This window comes from Oncorhynchus clarkii, chromosome 3 (genome assembly GCF_045791955.1).
Source record: "Oncorhynchus clarkii lewisi isolate Uvic-CL-2024 chromosome 3, UVic_Ocla_1.0, whole genome shotgun sequence".
NCBI lineage: Eukaryota > Metazoa > Chordata > Actinopteri > Salmoniformes > Salmonidae > Oncorhynchus > Oncorhynchus clarkii.
Genome location: NC_092149.1, coordinates 14,307,958 through 14,332,164, shown reverse-complemented (window position 1 = coordinate 14,332,164; position 24,207 = coordinate 14,307,958). Strand labels below are relative to the sequence as shown.

General features: G+C 45.3%; 1 protein-coding gene across 1 annotated transcript; it reads left to right on the top strand.

Annotated features, from left to right (window-relative positions):
* Positions 1-23,717, top strand: LOC139388525 (zinc finger and BTB domain-containing protein 7B-like). The gene is made up of 4 exons (XM_071135232.1): positions 1-251; positions 6,083-6,202; positions 20,118-21,208; positions 22,993-23,717. Exons 3-4 carry the CDS (start codon positions 20,124-20,126, stop codon positions 23,615-23,617), a joined length of 1,710 nt encoding a protein of 569 aa, XP_070991333.1. The 5' UTR covers positions 1-251; positions 6,083-6,202; positions 20,118-20,123; the 3' UTR covers positions 23,618-23,717.
* Positions 23,718-24,207: the final 490 nt, after the last annotated feature.

The window sequence follows — 24,207 nt, the reverse complement described above, 5'->3', positions numbered from 1 at the left end:
AGCCGGCGGTCTGCAAAGAGAGAGCCGAGGCAGGGGGATATAAACGCCGGCAGAGAGACAAGAAGAGGCGGATATTACAGAGAACTCCCGGATGATACGTGGTTCGTCAGAGGGACTGGTGTGAGATTTTGGACAGTGCGGAGAGAGCGGTGACCCCCGGGGGGAGAGAGACGGGTGGGAGTGAATCCAGGAAGTACAGAAGCCGGTCAGGTGGGACGCGACGAGATAACATAGGTGACACCGGCGCACAGGTAAACCCGCTCCCTCACTCGCTCTCTGTTTTGGGGGGTTATTATGGAATTCTTAAAGTTAGGATTTAACGCTTGTCTTTCCCATTTTCTATAACAACCGCCCCCCCCCCGGTCCTAACCGGGGTTACGGGAGGACTACGTCATGGGTATTCGGTAACTCCCGTGTGACGTGTCTACAATAATTTCTCCCTATGATTTTCGCGCTCTCTTTTCCTAGAGGCTTATTTTGACACAAGAACACATACTATTTCAATTACATTAGCAGAGAATATTTATGTGATCTCAGGTTAGTTGCTCTGTGTTGCTACCTGTGTGGATGTGGCCAGGTGAACAAGCAGGGTCGACGGGTACACTTCTGGAGGCTTGGCTTCTAATTATAGCAGCGAACACCGGCTGACATCCAAAACCTAACCTGTTCTCACGCACATCGCCGGCCTCTGTAGGGAATAAGCCATGTGCTCCACCACAGGGCAACTTTGGCCACGAATTCTATTATTCCACGACCCTTTCAGTGGGCTATGCTGTTGTCACGACACGTTGACATATCCTTTATCTTAAATTGTATAGCTCTGTTGCTGATGTAATGTTCTTGAAATGTATATTAATGCTGGATGGATGAGGGCTTTTAAATGTATATTAATGCTGGATGGATGAGGGCTTTTAAATGTATAAAACTTAGGCTATGGATGGTGGGAGGCTGTCGTGTGTGCCTGTGACTGCATGTGTGTGTGTGTGTGTGTGTGTGTGTGTGTGTGTGGGTTGCTGACTCGCCCCTCTTGTGGTACAGACAGACCTGCTGAACCTGCCAAACTGGCTTGGGTTTGGTCCTCTGTCTGAGTTTGTTGTTTGATATACCACTTTATGGACACCATGATATTAGTCCAATCCACTGAAGGGTTTCTGGTCTACAATATTCATTTGGTGGTTTGAAATATTTATTTTTCACACAATAGTTCTCCAAACAGTGTTGGGTCTAGTCCTGAACTTCAGTACACCTGGAAGGAATAAGGAAAACATTTGCCCTGTAACAGTATGTAGGCTAATATTTGTACTGTGGGATTCCGTGTGTGATCTTAACAAATAGGTATTGTTGACGTCTGCGATGCAGATTAGATTTGTCACCAACCCCAACTCTGTGAATAATTCCACTATTTAGTGTGAGAGATGGAAGGGAAAAGAGAGCGAGAAGCAGAAACAGTTCTGCACTGTCAACCCTAATTGCCACTTGTCTGAATTGAAGCAGTCTTACTACCAACTAAATTACAGTTGGGAGACCTGGAAAGTCTGTGTAGACTGTCTTTGGCTTAATGGTAACTGATCTACCCCTCCCGCTCTTCTCATCTCTCCTTCTGGTGTCATGGTAACTGAATTACTCCTGTCATTTACTAGATCGGACTGTTCTCATGACCCCTCTCTCTCTTCTCATCTCTCCTTCTGGTGTCATAGTAACTGAATTACTCCGGTCATTTACTAGATCGGACTGTTCTCATGACCCCTCTCTCTCTTCTCATCTCTCCTTCTGGTGTCATAGTAACTGAATTACTCCGGTCATTTACTAGATCGGACTGTTCTCATGACCCCTCTCTCTCTTCTCATCTCTCCTTCTGGTGTCATAGTAACTGAATTACTCCGGTCATTTACTAGATCGGACTGTTCTCATGACCCCTCTCTCTCTTCTCATCTCTCCTTCTGGTGTCATAGTAACTGAATTACTCCTGTCATTTACTAGATCGGACTGTTCTCATGACCCCTCTCTCTCTTCTCATCTCTCCTTCTGGTGTCATAGTAACTGAATTACTCCGGTCATTTACTAGATCGGACTGTTCTCATGACCCCTCTCTCTCTTCTCATCTCTCCTTCTGGTGTCATAGTAACTTAATTACTCCGGTCACATGACCTCTCTCTCTCCCTACCACACACATGTTCACATGTACACACTCACAAACACCAAATTACATTTACATGCACCTTCTCGATTCTGACAGATAATGGGTATAGTCGCTGCTCTTGCCACTGAGTATGGGATAGTGCAGAGTGTGTGTGTCTGAGGATGTCTGTGGTCCTACACAGGTGTGTGCTGTGCCTGTTTCCCAGCCCTGTTCATTGTTAGGTAGGCCACTTCTGCTCTGTGGCCTGGTGAAGTGGGAAGTGGTCTTTTCTCTCACCTTCTCTGTTCTCCTCCCTGAACCCCTCACCATGTCTAACACATCATCTGACACATTGTGTTTAGGTTCATTTTATTTCTTTTTATTCACTCTTTATATCCCACTTCTCGTTTATCTTTTGATCTCATGTTTGTCTCTCTTTTCCTTCACCTTATTCCCTCAGTATTTGACCCCGTTCCTTTCCTTCCCTGTGTCTCTGTCTCACGAATCAGATATTAAATACTGTGCCTAGAGAAAGTATTCAACCCCCTTGACTTATCCAAAGTTTTGTTGCATCAAAGTGCGATTCAAATTGATTGTTTTTTTTGTCAATGATTTAAACAAAATACTCTGACAGAACCAGGTTTTCCTCTAGGATTTTACCTGTGCTTAGCTCCATTAACATTTTTTTATCCTGAAAAACTCCCCAGTCCTTAACGATTACAAGCATACCCATAGCAAGTTGCAGTCACCATTATACTTGAAAATATGGAGAGTGATACGCAGTAATGTGTTGGATTTGCCCTAAACATGAGTTGCTTTGCCACATTTTTTGCAGTATTACTTTAGTGCCTTGTTGCAAACAGGATGCCTGTACAGAATATTTATTCTGTACAGGCTACCTTATTTTCACTCTGCCAATTAGGTTAGTGTTGTGGAGTAACTACAATGCTGTTGATCCATCCTCTGGTTTCTCCCATCACAGCCATTAAACTGTTTTGTCACCATTGGCCTCATGGTGAAATTCCTGAGCGGTTTCCTTCCTTTCCAGCAACTGAGTTAGGAAGGACATCTGTATCTTTGTAGTGACTGGGTGTATTGATACACCATCCAAAGTCTAATTCATAACTTCACAATGCGCAAAGGGATATTTAATGTCTGCTCTTTAATTTTTTTAACCCATTTACCAATAGGCACCCTTCTTTGCAAGGCATTGGAAAACCTCCCTGGTCTTTGTGGTTGAATACAGTGCATTCAGAAAGCATGCAGACCCCTTCACTTTTCACATTGTTACTTTATAGCCTTATTCTAAAATGGATTAAAACATTTCTCTCATCAATCTACACACAATGCCACATAACGACAAAGCCAAAACATGTTTTTAGAAATATCACATAAATATTCAGACCCTTTACTCAGCCCTTTGTTGAAGCACCAAATCAAATGTATTTATGAAGCCCTTCTTACATCAGCTGATATCTCAAAGTGCTGTACAGAAACTCAGCCTAAAACCCCAAACAGCAAGCAATGCAGTTGTAGAAGCACGGTGGCTAGGAAAAACTCCCTAGAAAGGCAAAAACCTAGGAAGAAACCTAGAGAGGAACCAGGCTATGAGGGGTGGCCAGTCCTCTTCTGGCTGTGCCAGGTGGAGATTATAACAGAACATGGCCAAGCTGTTCAAATGTTCATAAATGACCAGCATGGTCAAATAATAATAATCACAGTAATTGTCGAGGGTGCAACAGGTCAGCACCTCAGGAGTAAATGTCAGTTGGCTTTTCATAGCAGATCACTAAGAGCATCTCTACCGCTCCTGTTGTCTCTAGAGAGTTGAAAACAGCAGGTCTGGGACAGGTAGCACGTCCATAGCCGCAGGCAGAAGTGTTGAAACTGGAGCAGCAGCACGGCCAGGTGGACTGGGGACAGCAAGGAGTCATCATGCCAGGTAGTCCTGAGGCATGGTCCTAGGGCTCAGGTCCTCAGAAAGAGAATAGAGAGAGCATACTTAAATTCACACAGGACACCGGATAAGACAGGAGAAGTATTCCAGATATAACAAACTGACCCTAGCCCCCCCCGACACAAACCACTGCAGCATAAATACTGGAGGCTGAGACAGGAAGGGTCAGGAGACACTGTGGCCCCATCCGATGATAGCCCCGGACAGGGGTGGTACCCCCGGACAGCACCACCAATCTTCTTGGATATAACGCTACAAGCTTGTCACACCTGTATTTGTGGAGTTTCTCCCATTCTTCTCTGCAGATCCTCTCAAGCTCTGTCATGTTGGATGGGGAGCTTCCCTGCACAGCTATTTTCAGGTCTCTTCAGGGATGTTCAAATCGGGTTCAAGTCCGGGCTCTGGCTGGGCCACTCAAGGACATTGAGACTTGTCCCGAAGCCACTCCTGCATTGTCTTGGCTGTGTGTTTAGGGTCGTTGTCCTGTTAGAAGGTAAGGTGAACCTTCGCCCCAGTTGGAGGTTCTGAGCGCTCTGGAGCAGGTTTTCATCAAGGATCTCTGTACTTTGCTCCATTCAGCTTTCCCTCAATCCTGACTAGTCTCCCAGTCCCTGCCGCTGAAACACATCACCAAAGCAGGATTCTGCCACCACCATGCTTCACTATAGGGATGGTGCCAGGTTTCCTCCAGATGTGACACTTGGCATTCAGGCCAAAGACTTCAATCTTGGTTTCACCAGACTGGAGAATCTTGTTTCCCATGGTGAGAGAGTCCTTTTGGTGCTTTTTGGCAAATTCCAAGCATGCTGTCATGTGCCTTTTACAGAGGAGTGGCTTTTGTCTGGCCACTCTACCATAAAGGCCTGATTGGTGGAGTGCTGCAGAGACCGTTGTGCTTCTGGAAGGTTCTCATCTTCACAGAGAAACTCTGGAAAGCTGTCAGAGTGACCATCAGGTTCTTGGTCACCTCGCTGACCAAGGTCCTTCTCCCCCGATTGCGCAGTCTTGGTGGTTCCAAACGTCTTCCATTTCAGAATGATGGAGGCCTCTGTGTTTTCGGGGACCTTCAATGCTGCAGAAACGTTTTGGTATCCTTCCTCAGATCTGTGCCTCAACATAACCCTGTCTCAGCGCTCTACGGACAAGTCCTTCGACCTCATGGCTTGGTTTTTGCTCTGACATGCACTGTCAACTGTGGGACCTTATATAGACAGGTGTGTGTGCCGGTCCAAATCATGTCCAATCAATTGAATTTACCACAGGTGGACTCCAATCAAGTTGTAGAAACATCTCAATAATTATCATTTGAACAGGATGCATCTGAGCTTAATTTTAAGTATTATATCAAAGTGTCTGAGTACTTGTGTAAATAAGGTATTTCTGTTTCATATTTGAATAAATTAGCAAAATAATCAAACATTTTTTTTTCACTTTGTCATTATGGGGTGTTGTGTGTAGATTGATGAGGGAAAAACAATATTTAATCAATTTTAGAATAAGGCTGTAACGTAACAAAATGTAGAAAAAGTGAGAGTGAATTCTTTCAGAATGCACTGTACAGTATGTGTTAGAAATTCACTGCTCGACTGAGGGACCTTACAGATAATTCTATGTCTGGGGTACAGAGATGGGGTGGTCATTCATATCATGTTAACCACTACTATTGCACACAGAGTGAGTCACTGCAATTTATTATGTGTTTTGTTAAGCAAATTTGTACTCAAGAATGAATGCTTATTGACTCAAGACATTAATTTATAAAAATGTCAATCTAAATTCCCCTTTGACATTCTAGGATATTGTGTGTAGATTAGTGACACAAAATCTCAATTTAATCAATTTTAAATTCAGGCTGTAACACAACAGAATGTGGAAAAAGTCAAGGGGGTTGAACATTTTCTGAAGGCACTGTATGTTTATCTTGGTGTCATTCTGTCAGTCCTCTGGGATCAATAACGTTTGTTCAAATCCATACCATCTAACTATCCAAACATCTCATCCCCTAGGCTTTGTATCCCTGGAAACCTTTTGGCTCTGCTGGAGAAGAACAGAAGCAGGAAGACGTGGAAAATAGAGAGGGAGGAAGAGAGCAGGGACCCGTCCTCCTCTGAGTTTATGGACTGGAGGTAAGAGGTGTGGAATGTTGAGTGTTGCACAATAACTGCATTGAACTAAATAAAGTATTATTGTCCCAGTTGCTGACAGCGCCTGACCTACTATAGGTATAGAAACTAGAGATTATATGACATGGCTGCCCTGGGGTGCTGCAGGCCACTCCCATAAAAAAATCTGTGAACCTCCATGTTAAAATGTGTTGAATGAGGGCACCCCCATAAGATACTGATTTTGGTACAGTCCAGTATGTGTCAGGAAGGAACCCTCCAGAGTTGATGTGTACTGTACAGTATATTGTGTCTCACTCTGTCTTCTTTCACTGATTCTCAGCCAGGGTTTTGGACTCAGTGTTTGGAATACGGTTCACTTGAACACGCAAATCCAAGGGCCAGCAATGGCTACATTTACATAAAGTCATTTAGCAAACGCTGTACTTAGAGTTAGTGTGTGGGTGGGTGTGGGTGTGTGTGTGTTCGCGAGTGAGCGACAGATCATGTGATGTCATGGCCATGCAGAAGTGTGACCTGTGTGTGTGTGTGTGTGTGTGTGTGTGTGTGTGTGTGTGTGTGTGTGTGTGTGTGTGTGTGTGTGTGTGTGTGTGTGTGTGTGTGTGTGTGTTATAGTAGGGTGGTGTAACAACAGTAAGTGGTCTTTAAAGGTCTTTAAAGGAAAGAGGACACACACAGGTCACACAAAGACACACACACACACACACACACACAGGCAGTCACCCAATTCCAGTAAGTATATGAATTATGGCATGTGGCCCCATATATAAATTACCCCTGTTCACAATAGGGGTTTCAGTTTCAGATACATACAGTAGGCTGAGTGGGAGGACAAGACAGGGGGAGAAAGGGGAGAGAGGGGGAGGACAAAGTCCCCCTCTTTACTCAGCATCTGCAGATTTAAGAGCTTCCTCCCTCCCTTCCTTTCCTTCTATACCTTTACTCCTTCATATCAAATGTATCTTCCTCTCATCCCCCGATGCCCTTCATACATCTCCCTGTTCCCCTACACCACCCATTCAGTCCTCCTTTTTCTGCTCAGCTCCTTCATCCATCCATCCATCATCCCTTCATACATCTCCCTGTTCCCCTACACCACCCATTCAGTCCTCCTTTATCTGCTCAGCTCCTTCATCCATCCATCATCCCTTCATACATCTCCTGTTCCCCTACACCACCCATTCAGTCCTCCTTTATCTGCTCAGCTCCTTCATCCATCCATACTCCCTTTCCATATTCCCTCATTTTCCCACTCTTAGAAGGGTTGAACTTTTAGACTACTCTTAGCGCCATCATAGAGTTTCTGCATATTATCCATTATTCCATTCACACACAGTGGTCAGAGTCAGGGACATGTTCTGTTTGGTTATTACCATATAAGGGCAGTACAAACATTTGAACCAATACATTTCATGTAGGCATTGACCATAATGTCGAGATGCTGTGCCACTGACTAAGGTACTCTACTGAATGTTCATGGACCCCACAGCCTAGTTTGCCTCCAGTAGATCTGTCTCACTAGAGGAAGTAGTGCATATGGCGTTTCTCCTTTTTCAGTCTCCAGTTTCTGTTGTGTTTCACAGCCCTATCTCTCTCTCGACCACCGGCCTGCCAGCCTACCAACTCACACCACCCGCCTACTGCCGGGGGGGATGGAAGAGCAGGAAGTGGCAATAATTTACTTCCTGTAAAGAAAGACAGACACACCTTAAAGATGAAAAGAGTGTCAAAAAGTAGTGACAGAGAACATGATTTGTTTTTCTGGTAATGGTGTAAATGTTGGTGTAGATAGTGAGGGGGCGTTGCTCATAAACAGGTACAGTGAGCCAGCGGTTCAGGGAAAGAGAGACAATGACACACCGCAGAGAATCATCTCCTGTATCTTGTTGTGAAAATGACCCCTAACCTTTTAGATCCATTTTGATGAGAAATGACAGCTTGATGTTGTAGCTGTTGTAAGTACAGTACCATGAGAAGGCAGTATTCCAGACATTGAGAGTGCGGTATTCGATGAGCTCTAATTCGCTAAGCACCAGTAGAATTTTCCCCGTCAACGTTTGAATCTTTAGTCAAAGTGCTGTACTGCTGTGATTGGACGAGAGATGGGTGGGTGTTCTGACCAGTGACAGTAAGGCAGACATTCTGTTGTGTTTCTCAAAGGACAGTTGAAATAACCACATATTCTATGTATCAACCCTTTCAGCCACGGATCACAGTAAAAGCAACCGCTCACCCCCCTGTTGACAAAGCCCAGAAAACACTACTACAGTATCGTCCTGATGATGTCAACGAAGTGTTCCGCCTTTTGAGCTTTACGACCTCTGATTGGGACTGTTAAAACTAAACACACACTGTTCGTCACATGTTGACATGGTCTGGAGAGGATATCAGACTAACTGTCATTGTTTTTTTATACTCTAGTTTCCATTTCCCTGTCCCCTACCACTATCAATATCTCTCTTTCTCCCTGTCCCCTACCGCTATCAATATCTCTCTTTCTCCCTGTCCCCTACCACTATCAATATCTCTCTTTCTCCCTGTCCCCTACTGCTATCAATATCTCCCTTTCTCCCTGTCCCCTACCACTATCAATATCTCTCTTTCTCCCTGTCCCCTACCACTATCAATATCTCTCTTTCTCCCTGTCCCCTACCGCTATCAATATCTCTCTTTCTCCCTGTCCCTACCACTATCAATATCTCTCTTTCTCCCTGTCCCCTACCACTATCAATATCTCTCTTTCTCCCTGTCCCCTACCACTATCAATATCTCTCTTTCTCCCTGTCCCCGACTGCTATCAATATCTCTCTTTCTCCCTGTCCCCTACTGCTATCAATATCTCTCTTTCTCCCTGTCCCCTACCACTATCAATATATCTCTTTCTCCCTGTCCCCTACTGCTATCAATATCTCCCTTTCTCCCTGTCCCCTACCACTATCAATATCTCTCTTTCTCCCTGTCCCCGACTGCTATCAATATCTCTCTTTCTCCCTGTCCCCTACCACTATCTCTCTTTCTCCCTGTCCCCGACTGCTATCAATATCTCTCTTTCTCCCTGTCCCCTACCACTATCAATATCTCTCTTTCTCCCTGTCCCCGACTGCTATCAATATCTCCCTTTCTCCCTGTCCCCTACCACTATCAATATCTCTCTTTCTCCCTGTCCCCTACTGCTATCAATATCTCCCTTTCTCCCTGTCCCCTACCGCTATCAATATCTCCCTTTCTCCCTGTCCCCTACCGCTATCAATATCTCTCTTTCTCCCTGTCCCCTACTGCTATCAATATCTCTCTTTCTCCCTGTCCCCTACCACTATCAATATCTATCTTTCTCCCTGTCCCCTACTGCTATCAATATCTCTCTTTCTCCCTGTCCCCTACTGCTATCAATATCTCTCTCTCTCCCTGTCCCCTACTGCTATCAATATCTCTCTTTCTCCCTGTCCCCTACCACTATCAATATCTATCTTTCTCCCTGTCCCCTACTGCTATCAATATCTCCCTTTCTCCCTGTCCCCTACCACTATCAATATCTCTCTTTCTCCCTGTCCCCGACTGCTATCAATATCTCTCTTTCTCCCTGTCCCCTACCACTATCTCTCTTTCTCCCTGTCCCCGACTGCTATCAATATCTCTTTCTCCCTGTCCCCTACCACTATCAATATCTCTCTTTCTCCCTGTCCCCTACTGCTATCAATATCTCCCTTTCTCCCTGTCCCCTACCACTATCAATATCTCTCTTTCTCCCTGTCCCCTACTGCTATCAATATCTCCCTTTCTCCCTGTCCCCTACCGCTATCAATATCTCCCTTTCTCCCTGTCCCCTACCGCTATCAATATCTCTCTTTCTCCCTGTCCCCTACTGCTATCAATATCTCTCTTTCTCCCTGTCCCCTACCACTATCAATATCTATCTTTCTCCCTGTCCCCTACTGCTATCAATATCTCTCTTTCTCCCTGTCCCCTACTGCTATCAATATCTCTCTCTCTCCCTGTCCCCTACTGCTATCAATATCTCTCTTTCTCCCTGTCCCCTACTGCTATCAATATCTCTCTTTCTCCCTGTCCCCTACTGCTATCAATATCTCTCTCTCTCCCTGTCCCCTACTGCTATCAATATCTCTCTCTCTCCCTGTCCCCTACTGCTATCAATATCTCTCTCTCTCCCTGTCCCCTACTGCTATCAATATCTCTCTCTCTTTCTCCCTGTCCCCTACTGCTATCAATATCTATCTTTCTCCCTGTCCCCTACTGCTATCAATATCTCTCTCTCTCCCTGTCCCCTACTGCTATCAATATCTCTCTCTCTTTCTCCCTGTCCCCTACTGCTATCAATATCTCTCTCTCTCCCTGTCCCCTACTGCTATCAATATCTCTCTCTCTCCCTGTCCCCTACTGCTATCAATATCTCTCTTTCTCCCTGTCCCCTACTGCTATCAATATCTCTCTTTCTCCCTGTCCCCTACTGCTATCAATATCTCTCTTTCTCCCTGTCCCCTACTGCTATCAATATCTCTCTCTCTCCCTGTCCCCTACTGCTATCAATATCTCTCTCTCTCCCTGTCCCCTACTGCTATCAATATCTCTCTCTCTTTCTCCCTGTCCCCTACTGCTATCAATATCTCTCTTTCTCCCTGTCCCCTACTGCTATCAATATCTCTCTCTCTCCCTGTCCCCTACCACTATCAATATCTCTCTTTCTCCCTGTCCCCTACCACTATCAATATCTCTCTCTCTCCCTGTCCCCTACTGCTATCAATATCTCTCTCTCTTTCTTCCTGTAGTCATATACCGTATGAGTTATATACTGTCTCTTTCTAATAGCTGACATGGTTGTTCCTCCTTTACTTTTCTGTCTGTTTTGTCATCCATTTATCTCTCCATCTCACCTCGTGGTTGTCAGTCCTCACAGCAGAGGAAGAGGAAGCCGATCAGGATCAGTTAGTTTTGCGACATCGGTGTGTCTGTTTGTAGGGGTTTGTGTCTATGTGCGTGTTTGTCTGTCTGTGTGGGTGTGTATGTGTCTGTGTGTGTTTGTTTGTAGGGGTATGTGTCTATGAGCATGTATCTCTGTGTATGGGTGTGTGTGTGTGTCCCCATCCTAGCGTGTGTTTTGCGACATCATTCTCTGAAAAGGGAGGTCATGTGTAAGACAGAGGAACAGCTGTCGAGACCCTCCCTAATGATGTGGCAACTTAACCCAGCAAGCAGACACACACACAGTGCATCAAGTACACAAGTCACACACAGACACACACACTATCACATTGAAAGACACACAAGCTTTTTTCAGTTCTGCACATAAATGAACCACTCATTCACACACTCTGCTGTTCACACATGTTGTCTTGGGGGCTGGCTGAAACTGCTGACCAGATACAGATAGAAGGTGTGAAACCACTTTGTCAGCATGTGTTAGAACTGGTAAAGCCCTCCCATATATATATATGTATGTGTGTGTGTGTGTGTGTGTGTGTGTATATATATATATATATATATACACACACACACACACACACACACACACACACACACACACACACACACACACACACACACACACACACACACACACATATATATGCATTGACACACACACGCACACAAATAATCCTTTCTCAGGCCTGTGTGTGTGTTCCCCATCTTTGTGAAACTCCCTTTCACTGATTGCTAATGATAGCGATTGCTACCACATCTCCCCTCAGACATCTGCAGACACACACCTGCAAGGACTCACTGCAGCTACTTCCTGTCACAGTCTCTCGCTCCCTCCCCCTTTCTTTCTCTCTTCTAACATTCTCTGTTTCTCTAACCTCTGTTCACGTCACTGTTCCTCTCCGTCTCACCTCTCTCTGCCTTTCTGTCCCCCACTCCCCCCCCCCCTCTCCCCTCTCTGCCTTTCTGTCCCCCACTCCCCCCCTCCTCTCCCCTCTCTGCCTTTCTGTCCCCTACTCCCCCCCCCCCCCCCCCCCCCCTCCCCTCTCTTTGTAACAGAACTCTTCTCTTATTTCTTGTCTCTGACACAGGTTGTTGGTAAAGGCTTGATTTTCCTGTGAGATTTACCCCCACCCTGCCTCATTCTATACCTATCTTTACATCTTTTTTACCCCCACCCCTCACTCACTCGTTGGCTGACAGTCTTTTACCACCTCTCCTCTCCCACTCTGCTTTCCTGGTATGTTCTCTAGGAACACGTCTATTTTGAAGTCAAACAAACCTCAGCCGTATTCTTCTCATCTCCTTGATCTCCCTTCAAATCTCAGACCCCCTTTCCTCTTTCCAACCGCACATTTCTCTCTCTTTTTTTCTCCCTCTTCTCTCCTCACTCCTGTTTTTGGCAGAGAGGCGTGTCTGCTCTATACAATACGTTTCTATGTGAAGGTTCTGTACCGTTCGTCCCTCCTGAATAAAACCCTTGATTCCCATCGGTAAATTGGGATAACATGCAAAATGTCCTCGGTGTGGTGGGAGGGCTGGGTTAAGGGCCTCCGCTCTGTACTGCTCTGCCAGCCAAATGAATAATGTAATGTGTTCTTGGAACTAAGACCTCAACACACACACACACACACACACTGCCCCAGTTTAGCTAAGCAGAGGGGCTGGATGCAGGTACAAAAGGATCGTAAGATTGGAACCTTTTCCTGGATATGATTTGTGTGTTTTTGTTACTTTGCCACTATTAAGAATGTCCTCCATACTGGCAGATCTTTATTGCATGGTTGAGTGCAATTATTATTCCCTATATAATCACATAGCTTTCATCTTTATAGAATTGCTTTAGCCACGTCTTGGAGGAAATGGATGTACCCGTAATTACCATAATGTTGTCTTTATTCTCGTTATCCAGCCTTTTAACGAATTCAAATGAAGATTCAAATTCTCTCTGGCTGGGTCTGTTTTTATATCTCTTTGTAAGATGCAAATATCCGGTTGAGGGAGAGTTATCAGTGGAGGGAGTAGAGAGGGTCTGGGTTTTATTGTACCTCAGAAACGGTGCAGGGAGAGTTATCAGTGGAGGGAGTAGAGAGGGTCTGGGTTTTATTGTACTTCAGAAACGGTGCAGGGAGAGTTATCAGTGGAGGGAGTAGAGAGGGTCTGGGTTTTATTGTACCTCAGAAACGGTGCAGGGAGAGTTATCAGTGGAGGGAGTAGAGAGGGTCTGGGTTTTATTGTACTTCAGAAACGGTGCAGGGAGAGTTATCAGTGGAGGGAGTAGAGAGGGTCTGGGTTTTATTGTACCTCAGAAACGGTGCAGGGTCAAGATATACTGTAAATGATGAAGATGATGATGGAGGAAGAGATGGAGAATGGGGATGTCTCATATTTAATAACAATTCATACTTGCAATAAGCCTTCATGACATGTTGCGAATGCTTTATAGCTGCTTTATAAATGCCTGTAAATGTATTCATAGTTCATTACATACAGGAGGTGCATAGTGTTGCCAACTTGTGTTGGGCTGAATATGGTTCTGTGTGGGCAGGAACTCTTCTCATCATCCCCTCTTTTACCTCTCTTTCACCCTTCCTCTGAGAAGATGCACCTAAACCAACACCTCTCTCCCAGCCTCCTATGTTTAAGAGGGGGAGAGAGGCTAAAACGAGTGTGTGAGAGAAGGAGAATGAGAGAAGGAGATAGAGAAGCACTGAGAGCCAGAGGAGCACGTGGAGGAGGAGAAACGGTATGAACAGAGAATCATGACTCCTAATTTCCTTCTCTCAGGCCTTGCTGTGTTGTTTTGTTTGGGAACAGCAGTTGTTTGGTTCCACCTGTGCTGTTCTGGTTGTCTCATGTAAATTATACATATTTAGAATTATTCTTGGTTTAATTGAGTTCTCCTTTATTTTGGTTTGTGTGTAGTTCTGATGGACCTATAGTATGTTATCCTCCCATGAGTATTTTTCATGTTGTATGTAATGACACATCTTTGTAGGTCTGCTGTGTGTGTTCTTTCAGCCATCATGGAATAATACATTTCACTGCCACCCACCCCTCTCTTAAGCTTTGCATAATAATCTTTATAACATATTAAGAAATTCATAAATCGTTTTATTGTATCAGAACAAAAAATATATATATTTTATCACACACAATTTAAATACATCTTTCAGGGTTACAAATGTTGTTTACAAATATCCTTTATTGAGTTTATGTTCGTACATTGTGTAATTATTTCCCAAAACTTTGTTTCCTTGTTTTCTTGGTAGTAATTTATTTAAGCCTTCCCTGGAAAAAAAATAATGAACTAAACTAAATGAAGAAGTAGCTATATTTTGTAAACTTACATTGCATTTGACATTTGTACAGTATTTCTGGTGAGGTGTGGATTGTTAGGGCCTGTGAATTGTGGATGTGAAATACATTAGAGCATTAGAAGTTTAAACATATTATGAATGAACGCACACGGAAAGCGTCTGACATCAGAATGAATTGAAACACATTTCTGTCAATGGAGTAAAGTCATATTTCCCCCCTGGGCCGTTCAGAGCAGAGCTGATATAACTGCTGTGGATTGGGAGACGTTACAGGCTGTAAGTGAAAATAAGCACCAGTGTAATAACAGTCTAATGTCTTGTTTGTGTCAACTACTATTGATCTCTCACTTGGTGAACTCCGTTCAAGTTGCAGTCAAAAGGACAATACATTTAATCATTATTTTGATGGTCCAGTTGTTTTGTTACTTATTCATTCTATCAGGACCCCATTTAAAGTGTTGTTATTTCCTGTCCAGATTCATCTATATTTCTCCAGTACATTTTGAGTTCGAATGGGGCAGTGAACCATTATAAGAGCTTTTAGAGAGTGCGTGGCGTACATGACGAAGGCGAGGGAAGAGGAAGCCGTATTGTCGGAGGGGAGGAAAGGTAGTCAACTGTCGACAGAGGAGTGGGAGTTGAGAATCCGCTCTGAAACCGAGAGATAAGTTGGCCACCAATCATTAAAGAAAAGGGGATGACGAAGTGTTTTATTTTTTGAAAATAGAATGAACTTATTTACTACATAAACAGTTTTCAACTGGCTCCATTGTTATAGTTTTAGTTTAATTTGTTGGTTTTAATTCACTTGAAGCATGAGGAGTGAGTCTTTCACTGTAATATAGCCTACAGTTTATACCAATTGTACAGCATATTTCGACAATAATTCTTAATATGGGTTTTAGTTACTATTATATTAATTTGTCACATTTGTTTGTCTTCACTGCTTCCTAATGTCTTTCACATTTCCACAAAGTGTTTTGTAAAGTGGTGTGCCGTTATGTTTTCTTCAACATAACAGTCTGACGACATGTTTTTCCACATACTTTCCACTTGGTTGTTTGTTCTTCGTTTTTACTTCCATTCTTGTGGGAAAAGGAGCTGTGTTTCAGATGATTTGTAGTCATTTGAATGTGTTGGTTAAACACCCGTCAGTTTGGGTGGCTGTGTAATCTATAGTGCTATATGTTAGTTAAAGAGGGATCAGCAGCCAGAGATGGCTGTCCCTGACTGTTAGAACAGGGGCTGCTGAACAACTAGAAACTAGAAACAGGGTGACTAAGAGAGAGCGAGAAAGGACAGGGGACGAGGGGAGAAAGAGAAAATGTCTTGCCGTTATGTCTTACCGTCAAACAAAGACCATTCCTACTTTGTGTGTGAGTGTGTATTTCAGGGTGTCTCGTTTAAGTGACTCACAATTCGATTAACAGGAATCTTTTCCCTTTTTCTGAACAACACGTATACCCTTCTGAACAACACGTATACCCTTCTGAACAACACGTATACCCTTCTGAACAACACGTATACCCTTCTGAACAACACGTATACCCTTCTGAACAACACTTACATCCCCCTTCTGAGGAATCGAAAACCACCCCTTTTTTTATTTTACACCGGAAACTAAACACTAGTATGCTCTTCATATGTCTTTATCTCTCACTCCCCCTCTTCTTCTCTGTTCACTTAATCTCTCTTTTTATCTCCTCTGATTTCTAGGAGGGGGATTCTGTTAACATTAACAAAACCTCATCTCAGCTTTTCTATTGGCTTATTGTTTTGTGCCTCATGACAGGTTCACACACACACAGACACAGACACACACACACACACACACAGTGTTTTCGGTGGGGATTTTGACCTTTCTGGCAGCACCGTCGATGTCCTCCTCGTCTACAGCTTTTTCCAGGGCGTTGTTTTAGATGCTTACGAGCGTAGGAAACACCTCGAACAAATCTCCCTGAAATCACTTCCTACCTGCTCTGAGAGCAGCGGTGGCACAAACCCATGCCAGCGTCGATAGCTTGATGCATCAAACCGAGAATGTTACATGTTAGAGTTGTTTTAGTGAACAAGCTTTCATTTGGAGAAGACTTCACAGAGTCAGTCAAAGTTGCCTTATGGATTGTTCTAATGTGACTTTATCATCATCACAGACCATCTGTAATATGGCATGTTGGTTGTTTCATCTAATACCTACCTTGATGTCTGTGGCTGGGTCTATTATGACTCACAGCACCAATATGATTTTGGTTCTTACGTTACTTCTACTTGAACAATTTTGATGTTGGCTGACTTGGCTAAATTTGCACATATTTGACAATGTTGTAGGGTTTTTCTGAGCTTCTTTCAAGGTCCCTCATCAGTAATGTAGGTACATAAAGATCCTTAATTCTGTGCGTAAGTGGCTGGTGGCTGAAGGATGAGACCACGGGCTGCTTCTCAATAGTCCAGCATGGCTTCCTTCCTCTTCTTTCTTCTTCGAGGAGAAGAAGCCACTTTAGACTATTGTACCCAAGTTCCCCCCACCTGTCTAGACAGATGGACAAACATCCCTCCTACCTGTCCATCAGCCAAGGTCAGAGGTCAGATCTGTGGTCGGGGAGGGGAAGGCCAGGATGTTATGTATTTCGGAAACTTACCATCGCTCGTTTCGGAAAATGGACCCAATGTATTTTGGAGAGAGGGGCGCGTGGGCGAGAAGGGGGAGGGGTATCTCTCAATCTCTCTCCGCCGCCAGCACCTTCTTTTCATAAAACAGGAAGAGAGAGAACGAGCGAGAGAGAAAGAGGTAGACATCCCCAAGGATGAACGCGTAACCCCAACTTCTCTGAACTTCGAGAGTTAAAGGTTTAAGGAGAGGTTCAGGCGGGCCTGTTTAAGGAGAGCGAGGGAGAATAGAAGGCTGTAATATAGGAAGGAAGAAGCAAGTAAGAGCGAGGAAGACTGAAGTACAAAAACACTTATGCCATGACACAGACACAGCATCGCCTCCAGTCGACGGTCCCTCTATCAGCCATGAAGGCAGGAAAGGTAGGGGTGCCGTTTGGGTTTAGACACAGCGGATGGGTTGAGGTTGGGAGGGTAAGGTTCTGTTGATACAGGTGGGATTGGGGTTTCTGTTGAAGTGCGACAATATGAACGTTAGTGTGTGGACTGTATGGGTGGGGTGTGTGTGTTTTTGACATTGCATGAAGATCAACAGACCACAAACTGAACAATGGGGACTCGGGGAGCCAAGAGAGAGACACGCAATGTGTGTGTGTGTGTGTATTTAATGGGGTGTGTCTTGGAGCAGGTTAGTCAGGTGAAACAGAATGTACTGTCGTCGAGGAGAGCCCCTCCAGGGTGCTATGTGGACAGTATTATAGGATGGTTAGGGGGCTGTTGGTGGTTGCTATGGGAGGGAGACAAAGGTGGGGGAGGAGGGGGGAGTTAGTCTGTTGTTTGTGGAAAATGTAGTCTGCTCAGGTGAGTGGTACTGTGGAACAGGAGAGGGGGTTAGGTGAGAGCCAGGGGAACAGGAGAGGAGAGCCCTTGGGTGTTATAAATTAACCTCATCATATGGATACATAGACAGTATAGACTTCTATAGACCTGGTAACCTACCTAGAAAGTAGTCTATGGATTAGTAAAATGGAGTAAGACACAAACTTCCGCTGTAGGCCTAAATGCTCTCTCTGTTTCACACTCTCTCACTCTCTTCCTCCAGTATACACCTCCCCTGGAGGGCATGTGTGAAAGGGAGGACACGGAGTGGGTGATGAGGTCTTGAAAAGAAGGGAGGAGAAGAACAAGCTTCTGTTATCCCCACATAAACACGTCTTGTTTTACCCAACATGAACTCTTCTCTGTTTTCACTTTCCTAAAGTCAAAGTTCTGTTTCAGGAAATACCACACGCACACTGTTAAGGTTAGACTCAGTGAGCAGAATCCTGACTTGAAATACATCCATATAACTTGAATCTTCCTTTGACGATGTGACATACGCAAAATCTCTAGCACCTTGTGTGTGTGTGTGTGGACGTCGTCCCCAGTACAGTCTGACTCCTCTCTTTCACCTTCCTCTTTCTGTCTCTTCCTCTCCTACGTCTCTCTCTCTATTTTTAATCAAGGAGCTAATACTATCAACCACTGACACACACACACACACACTCTCTCTCTCTCTCTCTCTCTCTCTCTCTCTCTCTCTCTCTCTCTCTCTCTCTCTCTCTCTCTCTCTCCTCTCTGGCACCCCCTTCTCCTCTACCCCCTCTGATCCTCCCAGTTGTCCCCCCTTCCCACCCCCTCTGCCAAAATCACTTTTTCCTGATGTCGTAATCTGGGGTTGAGGGGGTGGTAGTTCGAGGGACAAGGGAGGAGTGATTGAAGGAGGGATAGCACTAAGCTCTTGTTTAATATGGTCCCTCACGTGAAGGAGGGATAGCACTAAGCTCTTGTTTAATATGGTCCCTCACGTGAAGGAGGGATAGCACTAAGCTCTTGTTTAATATGGTCCCTCACGTGAAGGAGGGATAGCACTAAGCTCTTGTTTAATATGGTCCCTCACGTGAAGGAGGGATAGCACTAAGCACTTGTTTAATATGGTCCCTCACGTGAAGGAGGGATAGCACTAAGCTCTTGTTTAATATGGTCCCTCACGTGAAGGAGGGATAGCACTAAGCTCTTGTTTAATATGGTCCCTCACGTGAAGGAGGGATAGCACTAAGCTCTTGTTTAATATGGTCCCTCACGTGAAGGAGGGATAGCACTAAGCTCTTGTTTAATATGGTCCCTCACGTGAAGGAGGGATAGCACTAAGCTCTTGTTTAATATGGTCCCTCACATGAAGGAGGGATAGCACTAAGCTCTTGTTTAATATGGTCCCTCACGTGAAGGAGGGATAGCACTAAGCTCTTGTTTAAGATGGTCCCTCACGTGAAGGAGGGATAGCACTAAGCTCTTGTTTAAGATGGTCCCTCACGTGAAGGAGGGATAGCACTAAGCTCTTGTTTAATATGGTCCCTCACGTGAAGGAGGGATAGCACTAAGCTCTTGTTTAATATGGTCCCTCACGTGAAGGAGGGATAGCACTAAGCTCTTGTTTAATATGGTCCCTCACGTGAAGGAGGGATAGCACTAAGCTCTTGTTTAATATGGTCCCTCACGTGAAGGAGGGATAGAACTAAGCTCTTGTTTAAGATGGTCCCTCACGTGAAGGAGGGATAGCACTAAGCTCTTGTTTAATATGGTCCCTCACGTGAAGGAGGGATAGCACTAAGCTCTTGTTTAATATGGTCCCTCACGTGAAGGAGAGCTCTTTGTGGAAGTCACGCTAGTAATGAAAGGCTACAGTACCAACCAAAATATCTCTGCACCGTGACTGCATTAACTAACACAGATTTACTTGACAAAGGACACGTCCATGCACTGAGGTATTCTAGGTATGTCAGCATTTGTTTCCTGGTATTCAAAGCCACGAAATGTGATCTATATCAAAAGCATACACAATATTGTTCTGATGTCATTGCTTGATATTCACCACACCAGAAGAAATGTAAAAAAAACTTTGTCTGATTCTTGTTTTTTTTCATGTAAATAAACAAACCTCTGTGGCCACCGAATTATTTTGATTCAGCCTGAACTTCAATGTCTGTGTTATTCTAACCAACTGTTCCCTCCTGCAGGTGGCGATGTCTCCAGGAGAGGACGGTCTGATTGGGATCCCCTTCCCAGAGCACAGCAGCGAGATCCTGTTCCGCCTCAACGCCCAGCGCAGGGCGGGGCTACTTTGTGACCTCACCCTGACCTCGCGGGGTGCCCGCTACCCTACCCACCGCTCTGTCATGGCTGCCGTCAGCCTCTACTTCCGCGGGCTGTTTGGGGCAGAGGAGGGGGCCGAGGCAGGGGGTGAGGCGGGGGGAGGAGGAGGGTTCAGTGTGTGCCAGCTGGACTGTGTCGCGCCCGATGCCCTGGATGCCCTGCTGGAGTTTGCCTACACGGCCACCCTGACCATCCGCAGCTCTGGCATGAGAGACGTGTTGAGAGGAGCTCAGTTACTGGGGATCCAGTGTGTGGTTGATGCCTGTAGAGACATACTGGGGGAGACGGCAGGGGAGGTAGAGTGGGAGATGGGGGAGGAGAGGGTACAGGCGGAGAGGGAGAGAAGGGTGGAGAGTGGGATGAAGAAAGGCTCCCGGAGGAAGATAGACAGACGGAGAGTCAACAAGGTGGAGTCATCGCACCACCAGCCACTGCCTCATCGCCCCAACATTAACACACACCAGCACCCCTCCACTCCTCCTCCACACCCCTCACCTGTTCAAGACGGGGCCCACTCTCATCCCTCCACCCGACCCCCCAGCCCTGAGCAGGATGAACACCCCCCCACCACGGGACAGAACGGGGAGCGGAAGCAGGGCAGGGATGCAGGGAGAGGGAGTACAGCAGTCAATGGAGGGGTGCACTGGCCTCAGGAGCGCCTCCTCGCCCCCCACCCCCCTATTCCCCTCTCAGACGACAGGCTGTCAGAAGACGAGGAGGAGATGGAGGGAGTGGGGAACGGTGGGGTGCCCAGCTTTACTTCAGCCCCCCTGGCAGAGCAAGGGGTGGCCACAGGGGCAGGAGGAGGGGGTAGGAAGAGGAAGTCTCAGACCCCCCAGCAGTGTCCTGTCTGTCAGAAGATCATCCACGGAGCAGGGAAGCTGCCCAGACACATGAGAACACACACCGGGGAGAAACCATTCGAGTGCTCTACCTGCGGTGTCCGCTTTACCAGGTATGTACCTGTGTGTTTTAACACTATTATCACCAGGTACAGTGCCTTGCGAAAGTATTCGGCCCCCTTGAACTTTGCGACCTTTTGCCACATTTCAGGCTTCAAACATAAAGATATAAAACTGTATTTTTTTGTGAAGAATCAACAACAAGTGGGACACAATCATGAAGTGGAACGACATTTATTTGATATTTCAAACTTTTTTAACAAATCAAAAACTGAAAAATTGGGCGTGCAAAATTATTCAGTCCCTTTACTTTCAGTGCAGTAAACTCTCTCCAGAAGTTCAGTGAGGATCTCTGAATGATCCAATGTTGACCTAAATGACTAATGATGATAAATACAATCCACCTGTGTGTAATCAAGTCTCCATATAAATGCACCTGCACTGTGATAGTCTCAGAGGTCCGTTAAAAGCGCAGAGAGCATCATGAAGAACAAGGAACACACCAGGCAGGTCCGAGATACTGTTGTGAAAAAGTTTAAAGCCGGATTTGGATACAAAAAGATTTCCCAAGCTTTAAACATCCCAAGGAGCACTGTGCAAGCGATAATATTGAAATGGAAGGAGCATCAGACCACTGCAAATCTACCAAGACCTGGCCGTCCCTCTAAACTTTCAGCTCATACAAGGAGAAGACTGATCAGAGATGATGATGATCACTCTGGATGAACTGCAGAGATCTACAGCTGAGGTGGGAGACTCTGTCCATAGGACAACAATCAGTCGTATATTGCACAAATCTGGCCTTTATGGAAGAGTGGCAAGAAGAAAGCCATTTCTTAAAGATATCCATAAAAAGTGTTGTTTAAAGTTTGCCACAAGCCACCTGGGAGACACACCAAACATGTGGAAGAAGGTGCTCTGGTCAGATTAAACCAAAATTGAACTTTTTGGCAACAATGCAAAACGTTATGTTTGGCGTAAAAGCAACACAGCTCATCACCCTGAACACACCATCCCCACTGTCAAACATGGTGGTGGCAGCATCATGGTTTGGGCCTGCTTTTCTTCAGCAGGGACAGGGAAGATGGTTAAAATTGATGGGAAGATGGATGGAGCCAAATACAGGACCGTTCTGGAAGAGAACCTGATGGAGTCTGCAAAAGACCTGAGACTGGGACGGAGATTTGTCTTCCAACAAGACAATGATCCAAAACATAAAGCAAAATCTACAATGGAATGGTTTAAAAATAAACATATCCAGGTGTTAGAATGGCCAAGTCAAAGTCCAGACCTGAATCCAATCGAGAATCTGTGGAAAGAACTGAAAACTGCTGTTCACAAATGCTCTCCATCCAACCTCACTGAGCTCGAGCTGTTTTGCAAGGAGGAATGGGAAAAAATGTCAGTCTCTCGATGTGCAAAACTGATAGAGACATACCCCAAGCGACTTACAGCTGTAATCGCAGCAAAAGGTGGCGCTACAAAGTATTAACTTAAGGGGGCTGAATAATTTTGCACGCCCAATTTTTCAGTTTTTGATTTGTTAAAAAAGTTTGAAATATCCAATAAATGTCGTTCCACTTCATGATTGTGTCCCTGTTTGAAGCCTGAAATGTGGCAAAAGGTCGCAAAGTTCAAGGGGGCCGAATACTTTCGCAAGGCACTGTATGTACCTGTGTGTTTTAACACTATTATCACCAGGTATGTACCTGTGTGTTTAATACTATTATCACCAGGTATGTACCTGTGTGTTTAACACTTATCTATAACAGATTACAGGGCTAGCATTGTTCTACATATGATGCTGAGCCATTATCCTCTTTCCTTTCTCTCTCAGAAATGACAAGTTGAAGATCCACATGCGTAAACACACAGGGGAGCGTCCGTACCCTTGCCCCCACTGCCCCGCCCGCTTCCTGCATTCCTACGACCTGAAGAACCACCTGTCTCTCCATAGTGGGGCACGCCCCTTCGAGTGCCCGCTCTGCCACAAGGCCTTCGCCCGTGAGGACCACCTCCAGCGCCACCGCAAGGGCCTCAGCTGCCTGGAGGTCCGTACCCGGGCACGGCCGAGGCGCGGGCCTGGGGCTGACCACGGGGAAGAGGGCAGAAGGGTTAGAGGAGGAGGAAGAGGGTGTTCTCCAGACCAACTCGACCCGCTGGAGAATCTGGCCCTGCAGCCCCACGCCTCAGCATTCCACCCCCGTGCTGGGATGGTTGGCCTGGGGGATGGGGCTGGAGGTCAAATGGTGTTCCAGAAGGAGGCTGACGGGGAGCAAGCTATAGCCCTCCTAGGGCCTCACAGGTTACCCTACCCTGGTCTGCTGTGGAGAGGCCTGGAGCTGGGGGTGAGAGGGGTGGAGGGGGAGGAGGCAGGCGGGGGCCACTCTCCTGCACTTCAGCATGCAAGATGGGATAAGGAGGCAGAGGAGGAGGCAGAGGAGGATGAGGAAGAGGGGTGAGAAGAGAGGAAGAGAAGAGCGTGCATGGATGTGTATGCGTGTGCATGTGTTTGTGTGCACGTATGTGCATTTGTATATGCATAAGTGTGTGTGTGTGTGTGTGTGTGTGTGTGTGTGTGTGTGTCACCTACAGTATGGATGGGGATCTCACTCAGGTGACTGGACCTGCTCCTTCTTACAAAGCGCTTAGAGAAAGACTAAACAATAGAGAATGACTAAACGATACAAAAAGAATAATGGAAAACGGGTTTTCTGATTTGTTATTGTTGTTTCATGGCTCTCTGTTTTTATTTCAGTTGTCTTTTATTTCTATTTTCCATTATTTCTATTTTATTTCATGCTGTGGTTATTCTTATTAGCTGTACATAAAAATAGGCTTTATTGAGGGAATGTTTTGCACATAGATGTGCTGATGGGGATATGAGGTTCTTTTCTCTCACTATGCAAACTGAAGTCAGGAGCTGAGAAAAATGATGTGTCCAGATGTAAAAAAAAAAAAAAAAGAAGAGATAAGAAAATAAATCATGTATTTTTGAGCAGAGTGCTGTTAGAGTAATATAACAATCAAATGTTATTGAAGTTCAAACAAT